Source organism: Psammomys obesus, unplaced genomic scaffold (assembly GCF_907164565.1).
Source record: "Psammomys obesus unplaced genomic scaffold, mPsaObe1.curated_primary_1811, whole genome shotgun sequence".
Classification (NCBI taxonomy): Eukaryota; Metazoa; Chordata; class Mammalia; order Rodentia; family Muridae; genus Psammomys; species Psammomys obesus.
The window spans coordinates 14,114,409-14,135,672 of NW_026596244.1; the positions used below are offsets into that span (position 1 = coordinate 14,114,409).

The following is a 21,264-nucleotide window of genomic DNA, read 5'->3' on the forward strand; positions in this document are numbered from 1 at the left end:
GGAAGGAGAGAGAAGGAAAGGACGCTTAGATGGAATAGTGATTGGGTGACGGTACTCACAGTGCTGTGAGGGAGAGATTGCCTCGGAAGGGGGCATGTGGAAATTCAGTCAGTACTTTTCCTCATCGCACTGCATTTTCGAGTTCAAAGCCTGGAACTGAGGCCATGAGCATACTTTCCTGAGATGGCCTTAAGAGTTTGCACCTCCATTACCGTTTCACTAATCTGATGAGATGCAACATGCGTAAAGTCCGCGATATGCGGTCCCTTTCCTTGTTTCTCCAGACAGATCCGCTGAAACAAGGATTTAGACCTACGCACGAGTAGTTTGTGTGAGAAACTCAGGAGAGTGGGAAAATTCTCAGGAAGATGGGACGAGGAGGCCGTGGGGTGTAGTTCAGTGCTACAGAGGAAGTTGGAGCAGCCACAGACCTGTCTCCTGTGGAGCCAGAGAGTGCAGGCCTTTGTACACACACACACACACACACGCACACGCACACGCACACACCCGACACTACAGCGCCTGAGCTCTCCACTCAGCACGTCCTGGTGCTCAGGCGGCAGGTGGAGGTGCTGGCGTGGGGACAAGGCACGGGTGTGCTACGGTACTTCCTTCAGGCTCCAGGGTTTCCTGCTTCACGTTAGTGCCTCTCAGCAGGTCACCTGTTCCCTTCGTCCTTTGACTGCTATTCTCTAGGTCATGTTTCCCTTTCCTTTTCTCTCTCTACCTTTTTGCTTTGTACTTGTGTACCTGTCACAGTCTGTGGAGGTTAGTTGCACTTTACAGTGCAAAGGCTATGAAAACCATAATGTCTGGGCTTAGTTTTTCTCACTCATCTATCTGTTTAGGGTGGTGTTGGGCGTTTAAGCTCAGGTACACCCTGGCTACAAATATCCTCCCAGTTTCTTTGCAAATATAGTGTATGTCTATTAAAATGCAGACATTCATAAGATAAAACGTTATCTGTCTGAAATACAGAATACTCCTAAAAGGCTCTTTACAACCTAAAAGTAATCTTCTGTCTGCCCCTTGACTCTTTCGTTTAGAACAGTCACACTGCTTTAAAATAGTGTGGGTTGGCCAGGCGTGGAGGCGCATGACTTTACCCCAGCACCAGGAGGCAGGGTCAAGTGATCTCCATGAGTTCCAGGCCAGGCCAGGCCACATGCTGAGACCTTTTCTGAAAAACAAAGCAAAGCCCTATATGTTAATATTGCTATTTTCCTTTTTTTTTTTTTTAAATCAACTTTAAAATGTCTTGTGTAGAATTCCTCTTAAAGACATCAAGAATGTGTCACTTTTTGTCACTGTATTTCTCGCTCAGTTTTCCATTTCCTCCTAACACCGGTATTTCACAGTCTAGATTTAACATCAGAGTTTCCAAGAACACTGCTCTGTAATTAGTGACCCTTACTGTAGCATCAGATGGCTGATGGCTTCATTGTCAGCAGTTCAGGAATCCCTTGAGGTGAGATAGATGAAGAAAGTAGAAACTACAGAATTCAAAAAGAAAGGAATTTAGTTCATTCTATCAGAGACAAATGTATCCAGGAGAAAACCAGCCATGTTTTAAGATAAGTGAAAGGGCAGTAGTTCAGATGTCTCTAAAGAGCAGTAGTGTCTCCTGCAAATGCTTTCATTTGGGCTCTAAATAAAAAAGTCTGCTGCAGGGACTGTAAGAAATACAGTTTCTAAAGTATCCAGTTCCTGTTATGTATAACTGAAAAAGGGTCACTGCGTGAACCAGGAAGCCGTATCTGTCTTCCATGTTCTGGCTGGCCTTGTTCTTCACTGCGGCCAGCCTGAGAGCTTGGCTTTTCCATGTGGCTGTGGCTGTCTTAATGAGGGGCTCTGCTGCTTCGGGTTTCTCTGCTTGACGCTTCTTGGTTTGCTAATGTCCACCCTCTAGAGACTTCCAGAACAGTGCAAAGGTGTGAGTATCTGCCTACTTACTGAATGAAGGCATCCTTAGTCTTCATTTTTGCTTGACTGAGAGTTTGATAGGGCCCAGGATGACCATTAAAATATTCAGCCTTCAGAGCTCTGAAGTTGTTTCATGCACAGCTCACAAGCGAGAGGGGCAGCTGTCAGGGATTGGTCCTCCATCTTGAACACAAACTGCCCCTGGAAGTCACTGGAGGCAAGTTCATGAGAAGATGGCACCCCACTGTTGAGAACACTCCAAGAAGCAGAGAAACAAACAAGCTAGGTACAAAAGAGGAAATGATCTTCTCGATTTAAAAAACTGTGACATGCTGTAACCCGTAGACTTTTGTCACTATTATTTGGAAAAGGTAAATGTAAAAGGTATCATTAAGGGTCTTTTTATACTTGGATAATTTTAAGAAGCCACTGGTTGTGTTCATTGTAACAGCATCACCTCCATGTCGGTTAGAAAGTCTTCCCCTGATAGCAGCCTGTGGTACTGGGTTTATGAATGAAATTGACTGGAAAAACTCATGAGTGAAATAGATGACTTCAAATCATCAAAATTCTTGAAATTATGTAAAAAGCATATAACATTCCCATTATAATAGTCTAATTTTTCTGTATGTCTGAATTTTTTCATTGCAAAAATTTTTTGTTGTTAGTTTTTTCATTTTTTGTTTTTATTTTAATTTTTTCACAGTTTATTCATTCTATATCCAGATTGAAGCCCCCTCCCTAAACTTCCCCAGTCCCGCCCTCCCTTCTTCTTCCTCCCTATCCTTTTCCCCTAGTCCACTGAAAGGGAGAGTTCTCCTCCTCTGCCATCTGCCCATAGCTTGTCAAGTCTTATCGGGACTGCCTGGATCCTCTTCCTCTGTGGCCTGGCAAGACCACATCATCAGGGCCGAGTGATCAGAGAGCAGTCAACTGAGTTCATGATAGGGGCAGCCCCTGTCCGCTCACTCAGAGACCCACATGGAGACTGAGCTGCCAATCGGCTACATCTGAGCAGGGGGTCTAGGTCCTCTCCATGCATGGTCCTTGGTTGGAGTATCAGTCTCTGCAGTACCCCCCTGGGCCCAGATCTTTTGGTTCTATTGCTGTCCTTGTGGAGCTCCTGTCCTCTCCAGGTCTTTCTATCTCCCCCTTCTTCCATACAATTCCCTGCACTTTGTCCAAAGTTTGGCTATGATTCTCGGCATCTGCTTTGATACCCTGGTGGGTGGAACCTTTCAAGGACCCTCTATAGTAGGCTCATCCTTTTTCCTCTCTTCCACCACTTCTTGTAAAATTCTAAGAAGAGATAATCAGAAAAGAGAAAAAGATGCTAACATGTCCCGTCAGCCATTTCCCTATTCAGTTTCTTACTGCATTCTCTTTCAGGCTGGTATGCTCTACCTGGAAGGGATGACATTACAGACAAAGACAAAGTTTGGAAAAGTATGTCAAGTGCTTTAATTGCCAAAGTCTGTGGGCCAAGAGAAGCAAAAATTGTGCTCCCTTTGCTAGGGGTAGCCAAAAGATGGGCACTGTATTCTGTGATTTAACTGCATTGACTCTTGTTTAAATGAACAGAGCCCATAATAGTATTGGCCTTCTTCATTAATTTTTTTTTAAGAATTTATTTATTTATTATTTATACAACATTCTGCCTGCATGTGCACCGGCAAACCATAAGAGAGCACTAGATCTCACTACAGATGGTTGTGAGCCGCCATCTGGTTGCTGGGAATTGAACTCAGAACCTTTGGAAGAGCAGACAGTGCTCTTAACCTCTGAGCCATCTCTCCAGCCCCTTCATTCCCTTTTCACCCCACTGGAGGAATATCCTCACTGGCATTTGTGCCTGCTGTACAATTAAAAATGACTTTGCTATGTTACTCTTTGCACACGTGATACATAGGAAGCTCTCCTCTACACATGAACCATGTTTTGGACACATTTTGTTTCTGAGCCTGTAAATTAGTGATGAACTGTTGTGTTTGATTTAGCAAAGTATTTATACTCAGAATCTGGCTGGGTAGGCAAGAGATCTCCCTCTCTGAAAATATTTTCTTCTTTCTTCTAACAGCAAAATAAATGAGAAAGCAGTTTTTAAAACAACAGGAAGAAAATAGAGCCTATTTATATGAAGAAAGAGATGTTTGTCTGTAGTGGTTTTCTTGACTGCAAGGTAGCTTAATATAATTTCTATGTTTTCATTAAAGAATGAAGTAACAGATTCCCAGGATGCCTGCTGTGAAAGAGAAGTCAGATATAAGTCCATGTTGAGTTTTATGCTTTGTAGTCGTTGTGGAGCGTCTGCCCACTTCAAACAAGTTACCCAAGCTTTGTTTTGCTTTGCTTGTGTCATGAGACTTTGCAGACACTGTAGCTCTCTGAAAGGAAGACTGCGCTAGAGTGAACCTGTGCTTCCTTGTGTTTGTTCTGGAGAGCAAGGGTTACTTTGAATGAGGTCTGTGTCAGAGGCAGCTGAACTGTTTGTCCGGGCCACAGCCCTTTCCACACACAGTCTTGGGGCTGAGTCATCTACTAACTTTATATGCCTCACAGGGGGAGCTTGAGCCTCTGAAAAATGTCCATCAAAGTCACAACGCTTTGGGACTCTGCAGAAGGGAACACCCTTGAGAAACCACAACACCGAAGTGTGTGCTCTTAGAAGATGTGGGCACAGGATCATGTGCCACATATTATGCAGGAACCGCAAAAGCAAGTGTTAGTGTTCCACATGTTGAAACCGCGAAGATTCTTCTCCTTTTATATGTGATACGCTTTGTAAGGCGTCTCAGAGGTTAAAGAGGTTAAGAGGTCTTCCAAAGGTCCCCAGTTCCGTTCCCAGCAGCCAGGTGGCTCACAACCATCTATGGTGAGATTTGGTGCCCTCTTCTGGTACGCAGGCACACATGCAGGCAGATTACTGTATAAACTATATAAATAATAAATTTTTTTTAAAAAGAAACATTTTAAAAATAATATGGGGAAATTATAATTTTGTGTAAATTTTAACTTTATTTGAAAATAATTTATTCCTAGCAAAATTGGATCTATATAATTGAACAACTTACTAAAGAATTCTGTGCTTTGAACAAGTATCTATTCTTATTATTTCCTCAGAAAAATTACCAGCTTCTATACATACGGCTGCTCTGTTAGACTTGAGGTTCAGGTAGTATTTGGCTTTTTAAATTGGAAGTTAGAGTTTTTGGAGGATCCATCACTCTTTGGATAATACTTTATGAGCTAGCCTAGGCATCTTTTTAGTCATTTCAGTGGGATTAGTTGCTGGTTCGTAGGCTCTGTGTAAAATTGTGCACTGTAATGAGATGAAGGGTCTGTTTGTCTTTTAGCCTAAATGTAAGGTTAAACCTCTCTTTTCACTCAGGATGCTCTCTACCAGTTTCTGTTTGTCAGTGAAGCATGAATCTGCAGAGTGCAGAAGCCCTTCATAAACACAAGCCAGGTGGACAGAGCATTGTCTGTGTAATATGGAAATGTTCGGGCACCTGGATTGTATGTTTGCTTTCTTTGGGTCTGTGGGATGGATAGTAGTCCTCCCTCATGTCTGCCCAGGAGAGCTGTTGAAATAAATATTGGAAGAGCTCTCTCTATCAGTTTGGATGTTGAAAACTATAAAGAATAATCATTTACTGTGATTAATATAAAAAATAACAAAAACAGAGTTTGCCAGAACTTGTTTCTTTCTGTAAGAATAATGAAACAATCATATTTTATAGTAACATATAACATGCTAAAATAAAATAGTCATAAAATTAAAAAAGTAACATTATGGAAGGTAGTAATAAAAGATGTTTGTGATTAAATTGAAGTAAAGCTACTTTCGGCTATTCTTATTATACTCTGAGCTTTACCCCTTTTCAAAGGAAGATGGTAAAAATTTAGACCAAAAAATGCCATTAGTCAGTAATGTCCAATATATTACAAAAATGACCACTACACAAAGAAGTAGGAAAATTGTGATTCTTGCCTAGAAAAACTATTATTTGACAGGGAAGGTCTTCGAGCTAACTCTGTAGCTAACTAGGAAAGTGTCCAGCTTGCCTGAGGGCCTGGATGGCCTTCTTTGTGTGGCCACAATGAGTTAGGGCCCCAGAAGTTATGAGATTGTGGAATTTAAATGTGGATGGACTGATAGACCAGGACCCTAGTCTGCTCTATCCAGCTTCTTGTGATGATAGTGAAAATCTCCAGAGAACACAGAGGGGGAAGGAACAGTAGTTTCTATAATGAAAACCTGGCTGCCACTGCCTTAGTCACATGTACATGACTGCTGTCATGAACGAGGTGGCCCTCTACAATGTCAGGGTTGAGCCCTGCCTCTCTGTACTAGCATGGCTCTGCTGACATGGCAGAATACTTGGGACACTTACGAAGAGCAGATACTTCTTACAGTTCTAGAGAGCAAGGGACTGGCATTTGGGTCTGATGTAGGAGGCTTTGTGCTGTGATAATGCTGTCTGCTGTGTTCCACTGTGGAGGAAGGACCAGGTGATCTTGTTAAACCACCCATTCCAACACCACCATGATGCACACTAAGTTCCCACACAAGAATTTCAGAGGGCATTCGGGTGTTTATGCTTGCCCTCAGTTCCGTGTCTTCTCCTCTGTTCCAGAAGGCCCAAGTGTTAATACCTCCAGCATCCGCTCAAAAGACCTGAAGTTCAGAATCCCAGCTAGCTGCAGTCTACAGCAGAGTTGATGAGGCGCATGGCCCACCATCCTGCATTATTAACGTCGTTCCTCCATCCTTCGCCGTTTACATTTATTCATAACACTTTTGTGATCAGTTCTATAACTTTATGCATTTGTAGGTGTTGAAGTTTTGGTTTCTCTTGGTTTGATAAATGCTAAGGCCATAAGTAACTCAGGGAGCAAAGGGTAGGATTATGGGATCAGGCTGGATGGCAGTGTTCTGTGGGTTGGTGAGGCGCTCTCTGCTTACCAGAGTGCTCTCCAGTGGCCAGATCTTGAAGAAACAGGAGTGGCCGTGCTTCTGTGTGTGCTGACCTGTGCTTGGGGGACATCACAGTGGGTGTTTTGAGGTAGGTTCTAGCACAGACCTCATGATTGGATTCTCTGACTGATTTGATAGTAAAAGCAATGGGCAGTGAAGATTGAAAAGCCTGAGATTTAGTCACTGCTGAAATCCACAGGAAGTCAAGATAGACTGTACCACAAAAACCATGTGCTGTAGCAATCCTCCCCTCCCATCTCACCCTCTCTCCTTTTCTCCTTCAGCTGTGACTCTCTTTTCAGACGCCCACACTGCCCTGGAGCACCTGGGCTCAGGTGACCCCACTTGCATAGACTCTCAGTAGATGGAGCTGGAGCTGCTTTCCATTCCACCAGGCTTGGTGCAGGCTTAAATAATGTAGGGGAATGATGGGTATTTTCAGAGACTATATGTGACTACACAGGTATCTGTAATAATACTTTTTAGTTGGAGAAGACATTTATTTATTTTAAATAGCATGTATGAAGTCACAATATAAATTACATAAATTTTTCAGTAGAGACCTGAGCGTTGACTTTTCTTGTCTTGTCATGTTCTTGTCAGAATATGACCTCAGGGTCATGCTGGTGTTACAGAAGGAGTTGGCGACTCTCCCTACTTTAGTATCCCCGAATCTTCTGCGTTAACAGGATTGGGGCTGTTTCTTCCTTGGTGTGTGGTAGAATTTACCTGTGGAACTAGTTCAAACTGGTGTTTACTCTCTGGGAAGGTGCAAACCATTTAATTTCTTCAATAGATATAAGCACAATGTCCCTGACCAACTTTGGTAGTTGCATTATTTTGAAAATATACTTTATTTTCATAATTACAGTCACTGTGTTGTATGATCCCTTGTTGATGATGTTAATCTTATTTCCACTGTTATTGGAAAATATGTTATATTTTGAATTAACTGTTTATTGCATCTTGGGTTTAGGCCTGAAATATATTCTGTCTTTTGCTTTTTTTTTTTTTTTTTTTTTTTTGTCTTAAGACCGGAAGCTGTCTGGATTGCTCATGTTGGCCTTGCTTTTCTGGGCTTGCACACACCTCTCATTCCAGACAGCCGAGTGCCTGGAACTCCCCAGCCTCCTGCCATGGCACCACGTTACTGTGCCCTGCCGGCGGAGGATGCCGCAGCTCGCTTAGGGTGTGCTGGCGGTCTGTGTTCTCACCAGTTTTGTACTTAGAAGCTAATCAATTACTGAGAGCTGTTACAGTCCAGACTTACATGTTCGTCCTTTCAGACCTCTGAATTTGTATCATGAATTGTTTGGTTGGTTGGTTTGTTAATGCTGTGTGTGGACTTGAAGGCTGTCTTGGCCTGGACTTTTGGATGCTCCTGCTCAGGCTTCTGCATGAAGTGGTTGTAGCTGGATTACTGCACCCAGCGATGTGTTCCATGTGTGTTAAAGCACTGCCATTGGGTTCATAAAGAATCAGGGCAGTAGTGTGTTTTAAAGAAATGTTTGATAGCATTATGAAATCACCTTACCCCTAAAAATAAGTTGCACCCTAAAACACACTTAGTTTGATAAGATATCCTTTTCTAATTGTGCTGTCGTGGGTGTCATTTCTGGGAAGTTTTATTTAATTTACTTTTTCTCCTGATTACGAGTCATGTTTTTCTGCTTTTGTGCAATATGGTCATTTTTAATTGAATGCTAGCTGTGGTGAATTTAATCCAGTTGTGGTTCCTATTAATATTCATGTGCGTTTTTCTGGGATATAGTAAGGTTCTAAGTGTTCTACCCAGTGAGCTGTGAACAGTGAGTGCTGCCTGTTCCTCTGGCTGTGGAGCTCTTGGTATCGCTCATAGCAATTTTAGGAGACAATTCGAGAGCTTTTGGTTGTTTTTTATTCTTATGTTTTATTTTTAAATTTTTATACACATGGGCTAGTCAGCTGCCTGGTAATTCCTGCAGTCTCCAAAGCTCTGGGACTTTGCAGCACTCTCCAGTCTGAAGCTCTGTCCTGGCATTTTAAGTGCTTTACTTTGGAGCACTGAATTCCCTGTGGAAGGAAAGCATCATGCAGCAGCTGGGAGATTCCTTCATATTGTGCACCCTGCCCAGTCTTTGCTCATGGTACACTACCACATCAGTGGGCGTGAGGTGCATGTGTGTTGGGGGTCAAAGCAGAGTTTTTTTCAGGGGTTAGTTCTCCTTCCACCATGCAGCTTCCGAGCATTAAACTTAGGTCCTAAGGGTTGGTGGTAAGCTCTTTACCCACTGGGCCATCTCACTGGCCTTCTTACCCATTTTTCAGGCTCGTTCTCTTACCGCTCTGTATATAACATCTTCAAAGCAGCTCCTCTGCTACTTCCTGCATTTGTGTTCAGTATTGCTCAGATTCAGGAGCAATGAGCTGTCTGTTGGTCTTTGTCAGAATTGGAAGCACTCTGACTCATGAACCTGACAGTTTCGTGGTAGTGTTGTGTTATAGTTGTTTCCTTCGCCTCTCTGTCTTTGTATGTCTGTTATGTGTGCACCTTAGCTGGTGTCACCTTGAACAAAGGTCACCTGGGAGGAGGGGGCCTCGGCTGAAGAGCCGCCTCCATCAGAGGCCCTGTCTGTGGAGCATCTGCTTGCTGATTAGTGTCTGAGGGCTCAGCGCACTGTGCTAGGCTGTAAGAGAAAAGTAGCTTTGCCAGCCTGGGGCAGTGAGCCACAGCAGTGTGCCTCCACATTCTTTGCTTCAGTTCCTGCTCTAGGTTCCTGACTTGGCTCCCCCCAAATTATGGATTAGAACTTGTAAATGAAATACTCTCCCCAACTCCCACACACCAAGGTGATTTTGCTCACAGGAATCGAACCCGATACTATGACACTATGCTTATGTTAATCTGCTCTTAGGATTTGTTTCCTTTTATTATATTTTATTGCTTAAAACAGTTTGTAAATATAAATATATTTTGATCATATTCCTCCTCTCACAAGTCCTTCCAAACCTTCCCCGTCCCAACTCACCCAACTTTAAGTTCTTTCTCAACAAGCAAAACCTCAATATAACACCCCTTCCCATAACCAAGAACACAAAATAAGATTGTAGTTATTTTGTGAGGCTGGGCTGGCCCTCCATCTATCATTCTGTATTGTACATAGTTCTGAGGTGATCCCAGGTGCTTGTAGAGAAATGACCCAGGCTCGTCTTGCTGTAACTTAGTAGAGTATGAGCAGCAGTGATGTTGAACTGTGGATTTTCTCAGGGAAGTGAGGTTAACACTTAGAATCCTGCCTAACTTGTGTTCATAAAGTGCTGTGGTTGTATATCCTGTAAGAAAACAGTTTTCAGAAGATTATACCCAAAGCTGAGCATGGACAAAATATTTAGCTTGACACTCCATTGTAGAAATGCATACTGTTTGTGTCCTGTGAGCGACCTCAGCGGGAAGCAGGGTGCACGAAGCTGAGAAGCTGAAGAAAGCTCCCTCAAGCGCTCTTCGGGGGCCGCAGGGAGGCCGCTCATTGCAGCCACGTCATTTTCTTTTGCTCTGCAGGGTTTTTATTTCTTCTCCTTGCTATTTTAAACAGCAAAAGAACATTTCTTAAAGATAAGTAAGAGGTTTTCCCTTTAATTAATTTTAGGTGACATGGGTAGAAGAGAAACTTTCAGTGGCTGCATTATAGTGCAGTGGATACAAAGAGAATGAGTTGTCTTGCGTTAAGCTGACATTGCTGTTCTGTTAGGATGTATTCAGGTATCAAGGGAAGAATTTTCATGGGGAAGAGGAAAAAAGATTCATTTTGCTCACAGTTTTCAAAGGTTTGAGCCCATCATGGTGTGGCGAAGCTACTCAGCCATGACTGACAGGAAACAGAGTGGGACATGACCTTTTCTTCAGACCAGACCTCACCTACCATACTCTGAAGATGGAAAAGCTCTTGTCTGCCTTTGGCGTTGAGATTGAGTGTGGAGAAGAGCTGGCTTTGAGAACACGACGTGTTCTTGGCTACTTGAAGCCATACGTCATAAAATACTCTAATATGTTTAAAATCCGTGGTTTTATTAGTACATTGCATGTATGTGTGTTAAATAATAAAAATTCATGAGTATAGAAACTCAGTTTGTTGATTAATGAGCAAGATTTTTGTACTTTGAACACAGAAATGGTGTATGTTATTTTCCTGAGTTTTTGAGAAGTAACTGAACATGACCAATCTCAGTGGAAAAAGTTAAAAATTGACAGCACTGTTACTGTATTAGTAATATGTCTAAGGAGGAATGTAACTTTGAAGCTGGCTTAGCAGTGCTTTGCCTCTAGCACCAGTTTTCTGGCAGAGGCAGGAGCATCATCCTTGCTAGGTAGAAGGTTCAAGATTTGCCTGAACCACCCAGTGAAACCCTGTCTCAAAAAGAACACGGTATCTCAGAAGTAGGATACTTGTCTAGCATGTTTTAGACCTCAAGTGTGATCTTAGCACCACAAAAAAATAAGTGAATAGATAGATTAATAAAAAGATCATTCCAGGTTAGGTCTGCACCACATAAAAGTTCTATTGCGGCCTTAGTGAGAGTGCCATCCCAGAAATAAACAAATAAATATGTTTGGAGAAAAATAGTTTGTATATTGTCACCATAAAAATCCAGAAGTGATTTTTCATATAGAAAGAAGTGACTCTTCCAGCGCCTTTCTGATATTGTCAGCGTAGATGCCCATGTCCATGGCGCCTTACCAGTAAAATAAGGGGCTTTGCGGTGGCAGTCACTGCCAGGCAGGTGTGAAAGCGAGTTACTCAGAACATGCTAGGATACCGGGCTGCAGGGCTGCGAGTGGTGTTATTACTATAACTTTAAAGGTTTTTTTTTTTTTTAAGTTACATCATAACATTTATTTTGGGGTGTAGCTATACAGGAAAAAATTCATTACCATTTTTATTTTTTTTTAATTTGTATTTATTACAATGTATTCACTTTGTACCTTGGCTGTAGCCCTTCCCTTGTCTCCTCCCAGTCCCACCTTCCCTCCCTCTTCTCCCTTTAGTCTACTGATGGGGAGGTCCTCCTCCCCTTCTATCTGACCCTAGCCTGTCTCATCAGGGTTTCATCAGGACTGGCTGCATCATCTTCCTCTGTGGCCTGGTAAGGCTGCTCTCCCAGGGGAAGGTGATCAAAGAGCCAGCCACTGAGTTCATGTCAGAGACAGCCCCTGTTCCCCTTACTAGGGAACCCACTTGGACACTGACCTGCCATGGGCTACATCTGAGCAGGGGGTCTAGGTCCTCTTCGTGCATGGTCCTTGTTTGGAGAATCAGTCATAGAAAATCTTTTATGCTGAAGGTCCTCTCTGCAGCTCCTGTGTTGTTAGCAAATGGCAACCTTTTTCTGTGGCTTTGTGTTTCCATTTTAAATGATATCTTCAAACCCCAGTATGTCCATTTGAATTCAGCTTTGTTTCTAAGTTCATTCTGTTCTTTCTCAGCAAATTCTTATAGCTGACCGTTTCCCTGTGTACTATTACAGATAACAAATACAAAACATCTGTGTTCTTTATGACCCTACCCTGTCAGTGTTTTGTGTTGTAGTTAGGATTGTTGTCTTTAAAAAACAAAAACACCTGCAAAACTACACGTATAAAATTTTATAATTGAATTAAAAATCAGTTTCAATATAGATAATTACCTTTCTGATTACCTTCTTTGTTTTCATTTATTACTTTTATTTGAATATTTACTCATTAAGATATATAGAAAATGCTAGTTTAAAAACTGTATTTGATAATGTATCATATAGAATGTAAATTATTTTTAAGCTGAGAAATGTTGAAAATAAAATAGAATCAAGTAGTCTGAATTATTTACAGGCCAAAGGCTTAAAGGTACATTGCTCCAGCACAAATATTAAGTTATGAAATGGGAATTTCAGTTTGCCATAAATCTGCCTGCCATCGCAGCTTAAAGTAAAATAGTTTTGCCCATCTAAAGCAACATCAATTTGCCAGTCAGTGCTTCATGTATCAAAGAGCTTTCTGTGAAAATATCAATATCATTGGTTAATATAAATGAAATTAATTTTTAAAGCTGGGCTAAAGGTTGACATCTGAAAAATTGCATTACTTTGCAGAAGAGAAATTTCTGTCTTCTAGTGAAATTCCAGGTCATGAGGGCAAGTAATTTTCACAATCTTCAATGGGAGCCAGTGAAATATGAACTTCATTGTCACCTAGCCCCAAAGCGATAAGATAAAATGAGCTGATACATCATTTGCTGTGGTTTTATCATCTCCCTCAGTAATTGGAAGAGAAAACATAAGAGTGTGTGTACTTGTATGCTTCTCTCTTCCCTCCCAATTGTCCCAGCATCCACACCCAGGCTAACGCCATTTTAGGACAATCAATACAAAGGTCATACGGCATATTTTTAATATATGTTTAATTTTTCATGCTGACTAAAACTGCCAAGTGGAACATTAGAGTAATGAATATATTTAATTGAATTTGTCACCCGTGGAAATGTTAAGGAAAATGCTGTGCTACATCATAGAGTTGCAGGAGAAAATCCTTAGATGAAGATTAAATAATAACTCATAATTAATTTAAAAGGTCATTTTTGTTCATGTTAATGACTCTCTGTTTTGTTGCTGTTTTGCTTGGGGAGCTTAGGGACGTTCTAAGTATTATAGTCCGCCATAACAAAATCATAAGTATTTATTATAGTCCTACAAAATCACCATTTTAAGCTCCGCTAGGAGCAGCGGCATTCTCCACTATCTAAAAAATTGTAGTTTGCTTAAGGATATATTCTTATATATAAAACACTAAAAATCATACGGCTGATAAGCAAGGAAATCCTCACAACAGCTTGGATTTACTATTATTTGGAAAAGTGGAGGCTCATTCTGATACTGTTGTAGAGGAAACTGCAGTCTAATATAAAAACCATCACTAATCTAACTTTGAAGTAATTGATTAAATTTCTTTTCTCATACTGCACTTGTTAGGAACAGGATGTATCACATGCATATTTCCTAGCGACCTCATTGGAGAGTAGTTGTGAGCACGTGCTTTTGTTTTAAAGATTCCGTGAATATCTTGCACGCTCATGCTGTAGTGGGCTAAGCCTGTGCTCTAGGATGTGCACAGCGGGCAGCCCTTACCTTCCAGCTGGGCAGAGTGCCATTGTTACTTGGTGGCATGGTTCGCTTATGGTTTAAACACTAGATTTAAGACATCTCTCTTGACAGTAAATATGTCTATATGGTTTAAAAATGGTTATATTGTAAAATTTCAAATACTGTTCTTGCTATTTATTATGTGATTTTTATGGTTCTTATTGTCAAATTCTTCAGAAATCAGTATGGGGTTGTCTGAATGAGTAAACTACTGAAATTCAGAAGTGTTTAAAAAATGGTTATGCTAGACTGGTTTACTAATAGTGTGTTTTTTAAATAGCTTTTCTTAATTCCAGTTATATAGAGCTCTGCCTCTTGATCTTGTACATGCAGACTTTGGTGGAATTATTTTCTATTTTTTAGGTAAAATATTTTCCCACATAAATTTTTTCCTTCTAGAAGAATGCTAGAATATATATATTTTACTGAGAGTATTTTGTTTGTGACAAAACCTTTCTTTCTTTGCCCCTTTACTATGGTGAAAGAAGGATAGCTTTAGATATTTAAAATCTGCTTTGAAAGTATAAATAGAGTATCATCTAGTTGCACTAAAAAAAATTGTGGGTTTTTATTTTTATTCTTTTTGGAGAAGTAAATGCTTTACTTCAAAGCTAAGAATAACTGCAGCATGATGAAAGAATTTTTGTATGTAATAATAGGAAATTATATGTAGAGTAGAAAAAGATACATGCATTTTTGGAGAATATTACATCCTCTCATAGAAGCTGGACTTGATTTTTTAATAAGAAAAATTTAGTATGTATTTGTATATTGTGTGTAAATTCTGATTTGCTATTCTAACACACCCACTTTAAAATTTAATATGTAAATCAACTTTGTTAGAACAAATTATTTTTGGAAGTTGAATTTACTACTAATCACTCTAACAATAATAAAACTAACGTGATAAGAATTCAGAGAGAATGCTGTGGGCTTAGGCTTTCAAGCTCTTCTAGACTCAGGGTCATAACTGCCGAGCAATGGTAATGATATGGTTGCCATAGCAACTGATTCATTGGAGGGCTAGACCTCTGTCTAGGGTGCTGTCAGGATATGTAGAGTTCCAGTGAACGGAAAGTCCCAAAGAAGGGTCTGCCTCTACCTAATCCAGTTTTAATTGAACTCTAGAGACTTTGAAGTGAGGCCTCAGACCAGGCCCACAACTCCTGTCTCAGGAAGAAATGAAACCTGTGTTCAGCAAGGCCTCTGCTGTTTTCCAGTGCTGACATCCCTTCCTAATGAACACTTTCCAGAAATGTCATTATCTCAATTGCGGGGAGAAATTCCTTAGTGAGGGAGCCTCCATTTCTGCTTAGGCTACAAGTTGACTATAGATATATTCCCATTTGTTTCTGTTTGTTTGTTTGTTTGTTTGTTTAATTTGGCTCTTTTTTGTTAAGATTTTAAAATTTGAATCCTTAGACAATCTTACACAATTTTCTGCTTCTTCTGTTTTAATGAGTTTGAAAATATTCTGAGACTTTATATTTAACTTTGGAAGCACACCTTGACACTCTTTCAGTCTGGACGCATACAGAGCAGCACCAGCTTCAGCTTTGGAACACATGTGTGAGAAATCTGAACACACGTGTGGATGATAAACCTCAGAGGTAGCAGGGTGCTCCAAGGAAGAAGAGAGCAGGTCAGGGATGTTAGATGTGGGGATTCCAACACTATCTGCTCTGCTTTAGTTTCTAAATGTATCCAACCGTGTGACAAAAGAGTAAGATTTTATAAGATTGAGTATGCATGGGACTTAGGTTGTTTTCTGTAATTTTCAGCTTCCACGTTTGTTAGAATAGAGCATTGTGAAGGAGGATGGCACTGATTTAGGTAGACTTTTGAAATAACCACACTCTTTAAGTCACAGTAGGGTATGCAGGAAATTTTTGATTAACGTAGAACTACCTGCATATATTAAAATGTTAAGAACAGCGTTTTAGCCTACGTGTTTCTGGTATGGGTGGAGAGTCTAAAAGGCAGTAACTGGCTGTGGCCATGTCTGCAGCATTGGCATCATTGCCGTGAGCAGTCGGCTGGACCAGAGGTTTCTGTGCTTAGGAAACATGGAAGTTTTGCACCGCTATACAGTACTTCTAGCATGTCACGGTGCTTAGGGGATTCTTGTTGTTTATTTTGGTTCTCTTCTTTCAATGTTAATCTGAATAAAGGACAAGAAATGTAGTTTATTTAGTTTCCAATGAATCAAATTCTAGTTTAAGCCCAACCCCTTTTTCTTTAGAGACAGATCTTGACTTGTAGGCCAGAGAAGCCTTAAATTCCCAGTTCCCACACCTCAGCCTTCTGGGTGCTGGGATGACAGGTGTGCAGCATGCTTTTGAAGAGCGTGACAGTATGGACTTGAAGGACACACCTGGACTTTGGGATTTGAGAACTTGGAGGAAGCTAGACCCTGCCACTAACTTGAGGGCAGAGTTTGTTTTCCTATTTAACATGTTATTAGCACGTCACATTTTACTTAGGAGCAGAATCATTAGATATATTGTTACAAGTTTATAAAAATATGCATAATATATTCTTAACACTTGGCAAATCCAGTGTGGTAAACTCACATGCATAGAAACTAGGCGACAACAGGAAATGTTGAATATTTACTTTAAATTAGGAAATACTACTATTTACTTTTCCTAGTAAGTCAGAAAACTGAGTGTTTATCTACAGAGCCATTTTCTCAATATTTCCCACTGCTCAAAGTTCTTGTATGATAGTATGTGTGTTCCCCTCCCCCACTAGAAAAGAAAGAAAGAAAGGAAGGAGGAGGAGACAGTTGGCGCCGTGTGTGGGCTCAGGCTGCCAGGCTTCCGTCAGTCATTTCACAGCGCTGCTCTGTGCGGTATTGTTAAGGTTGCAGAGAGCATATACTTGCAGGTTTTCCTGAACCAAAACTTAGATTCTGCCCTTTAAAGCAGGAGAGGCGGGAGTTAGGCAAACACGTGTTACCACTTGAGAGGATAGGCAGTACCATGGAGACCAGCGTGGAGAGGCTGGCTTTGCCTGGGACATCACAAAGGAACAGCGCTCCAGCTGTGACAGTAGGTCTGCCTTGAGGTGTGGAAGAGAAGTCAGAGAAGGAGTTAAGGAGTTCCAGGCAGAGAAGTCGACAAGGAGTTAAAAAACAAACCAACCCCAACCTGATCCTTCTTCATTACACCTTTTCTTTCTCTTGACTTTCTCCTGTAGTAGTCATGGAACTGAGAAGTACATTTGTTGCTACATTGCAGAATGAGTACTTGTCTGGGTCTTTGAAGTTTTTATAGTACTTTTCAAAATTATATTTGTTTTCTAACTTCTCATGGACCAGAAATAGATTACTTTCTATATAAAAGAAAAAAATAACTGAATGAAGTAAGTTGTTTATTTTTTTAATTTCTAAGAACCTGCATTTTGCATAGAAGAATGTAGATTCATTTGTAGTTCAGCTCTGGGAGATGGAAATGAGCGAAGGGTAGAGTGTAGGGTGAGTCACTGTGAGCCATGATTTTGCTCTGTGCATAGTTTATGTTTGTCCCTGTCATGCAGTACCTTAGTTACAGGTTTGTTCATTTGTATTTCTTAGTGGGAGTTGCTTTACTGAGATGTATCTTAACTTCTAACTTAATTGCCCTCATAGATTTTGATGAGCTTTTGATAAGAATGGCATTTGATTTTCTTGGAGAAGTGTTGAATCTGACTTTTTTTCAGACTCTCATAATTAAGCTTTTTAAATGATCTTTTTTGAAAACAAACCTTGAATAACAAAGCAACAAAGTGGCTTAGAACTAAAGACAGGACTACCTTGGACTTGCAAAGCATTTTAAGCAAGTGTGTCTGTCACAGGGGATGACAAGGGTTGCAACAAGTTACTCGGACAGCCCCACGCTGCTGAGGCACACTGAGCATGTTTGCAGGCTATGTTTAGCTTTGACTGGCTAAACTATACTCGCTGCCTTATACAGTTGATCGTTGTGTTTTCCTTTTTTTTTTTTGGCCTTACCAATGACCTCAAAATATTTGAGAGTGGTGAACTAAAATAAAAGGTAAAAGACACCACTGGACAAATTACAATCACATATGTAAAATCCTTTGTTATAACTGGTCAAAAGCATATTCTTTTGAATTCTTACTTTTGAAGTTTTATATGAAACTTAGTTTCTCTAATAAGATTTTAAAAGTAGTCAGTTAATAGGGCTTCCTGAGAATAGATTACTTTTTTTGAAAAGCCCAAATATATAATTGTAATAAGAGATTTAATAAATTCACTCTACTTTTTTAAGTTACTTTCTTCACGGATTACAATGCATTTCCTCCTTTCTTTTCAAACTGTTTCATTACCTATTAAATTATTTTTCTTAGAAAATGTTTTTCTTAATAGAGCCTTTTATATGTTAATTGGAGGGAAACCACAGTAACAGAATGGAACTCTGTGACTTAATTGGGCTTATCCTTTTCTCACTAGATCTTGGCATATACAGAAGGCCTGCATGGAAAATGGCTGTTCACAGAGATAAGATCAATCTTTTCTCGTCGTTATCTTTTGCAAAATACAGCCCTGGAGATCTTCATGGCAAACAGAGGTAAGATGCTGCAGAAGTGCCTTGTTGGAAGCTGGCTTGCCCCGTTTGGGGTGTCCTTGGTGGACACACCGTGTTGTTTCTATTTACATGGGATCTACAGTTTTATCCTCTGCCCTGTTGACCTCGACTCTTACACTCACCCCTCATCATGTGATTTTTACCCCCTCCCCATCACTTTTTGAATTATTTGTAGCTCTTTTGTTTCCCTGACTATTTCACGAATTGGTGCAATGCTCTATAAATACAAATCAACAATGATTTTACTATTGAATCAGCTGTGGAGTTTTCTTGTCCTCAGCATTGCCTTGATTACTTCTAATAAGTGGCAGCATATGGGGACAAGAGAATATAATCAAATGATTCATGTGTATCTTTTATCTAAATTATTGCTATTTATTTAAAAAGTCAGAAAATGATACTAAGTTGTCCTGTCTTAAAAGTTGAGCTAAAGTTTTGTTGTGGATTTAAAATGGAACCTTATGAGATGCATCAGGACTGGATGGGTGGAGATGTTGAGCTTGAAGGAAATTGTTTTATATGAGTAGAATTGCACAAACTTGGTATCTGTGTTCCGTTTCTCGCATATATACGTAGGCGGGTGTCTATTGTTTGTTCCTTCTGCACTCTCCGTGTTTCGATCTATACAGAAAACATAATCATATGCACACACCCCCCATCATGGAGGGGTTCACAGAGAGCACAAGCACATTTAGTGGACATTTTCATAAGCTTCTCTGAAACCTGCAGAACTTTCCACCAGTGCAAGCATCGTTCTGGATGAGTTACTTTATACTTTGTTTCAGTGGTGGTCACCTGCCCCCTGCGTCACTTGCTCATTCTCATTCTCTTTCCTTCTTTGGAACACCGAAGACTCTTGTGTGTTTTCTGTCAGGTCCCATCAGCCTGGGTCTTCTGACATAGCCTACAGTGGCTTATTCTTTCATCTGTCCTCCATATTGAACATACTGGTGGGTGCATAAGGAAGCCTTATTTCAACATTACATGACATGACGTTTCAGAATCCTTTGTATGTGCTTAGTGAGCGGTCTCCTGCTTACTTAAGACTTGTTAATAATTCCATTGTTTAAAAGCAACAGCAACATAGTTAATTTTGTTACAAATTGATTTTTTCTGACCAAGCAGAAGACCCCCTTCGAGGGTTTGTAGATTCGGGTGCTGTGTTAGTGAGACCAAATAAGTTAATATCTTAGAGTTTCTCATTAGTTTATGACTATCATTTCTTAAAGGTAGGTATTTTATATGACTTGAAATTAACATATCAAATGTATTTTATTGTTAGATGCTTCTTGATACTCTTGTCCATGTACGATTACCTAAATAGAAATTATTAGAAAGCATTTTAAGTTTGCTTAAAAGCCATAGAGAAAAACTTTATTTCAAGACACAAATGTTTCTGGTTGACATTAATATGTGAAGTAAAAAGATAAAGAGAATTGATTGGGCCATTACTTGATATACACTAGATTATTTCTAAGCTACGTTTGTAGCTTTTAATAGCAGGTGTGGAAGTGTGTAAATTTTAATTTAAGTAGTTCTGAAAATTCCACTTATTGGAGTTCTCAGCATAGAATATGCATATTCACAGTTGTCACTATATAATCTCGGTTTCATGTTATACAATGGGATAATTGTTAGCTTTTCTGTAATTGTGTTGAAACTCCTGTGTATGGCAATGGAGTCCTTGACTGAAACTTATACACCTGTAGAATATTTCCATGATAACATTAGAACATAGCACCAAGTATATTTAAGATACCTGCACAAGAGTGAATATTGCATTGATGAAGAAGTCAGGTTTCCCAAAAGGATGTCAGCATATTCTGATTTTTAAAACTCTCTTGTAGTTGCTGTAATGTTCAACTTCCCAGACTCCGCCACAGTAAGGAAAGTGGTGAACTCTCTACCTCGCGTTGGTGTGGGAACTAGTTTCGGACTACCTCAGACCAGGTACTGTTATCTGGGGTGATTGAAGTCTTGGTAATTAACATGTAGTAATACTTGAATTTGTTTTGAAATTTCCCCTCCTGGTTTTTTTCTTAATAAAAAGTTATGTTTTATTTTTAGTCCCCTGAATCATAATATAAAAAGGTACAGTAAAAACATAAAGAAAATTGATTTCAATTGGGCCATCACTTGATATGCAATAGATTATTTCTTAATGTATTCTCAATAGGTGAGTAAGTGTGTAAATTTAATTTAAGTTTGAAAACTACAAGAAAAAGGTCTCTAACTCTCCAGAGCAACGTTTCTTGTGCATGCACACATGTCAGAAAGTTTCGTTCATACTCATTACTTTGCCTTTGGGGAAAAGGCATGTATTTCCATGTGGGATCACTATATCCTCATCACAAAATGGCGAAAAAACAAGTGATATCCCAATATTAACTCAGATGTCCATGATTGGAGTGTTAGTTGCAAAGGACGTAAATCGGTTTAGGCACTTGGGAGACTCTTGGAGAACAATGTGAGATTTCGTATCTGCAGCTCCTGCCTGCCCTGTAATCCAGCTGTGCTCTTCCCGGGTGGAGCAGAGACCTTGCTTCCGCTCTTGCAGAGCGAGCACCGCAGTGTTGGGAGGGGCACCCTTCATGATGGGCTCGGGTGGGAAAGAAGCCAGCC

At 40.2% G+C, this 21,264-nt stretch overlaps 1 protein-coding gene across 1 annotated transcript in view; it reads left to right on the forward strand.

Annotated features, from left to right (window-relative positions):
* Lrba (LPS responsive beige-like anchor protein) overlaps positions 1-21,264 on the forward strand; it is a 429,351-nt gene that overhangs the window by 286,865 nt on the left and 121,222 nt on the right. Inside the window, exons 38-39 of the mRNA XM_055596564.1 lie at positions 18,507-18,624; positions 20,490-20,592. Of these exons, the coding sequence (XP_055452539.1) occupies positions 18,507-18,624; positions 20,490-20,592 (221 nt within the window). The remainder of the gene's footprint in view (positions 1-18,506; positions 18,625-20,489; positions 20,593-21,264) is intronic.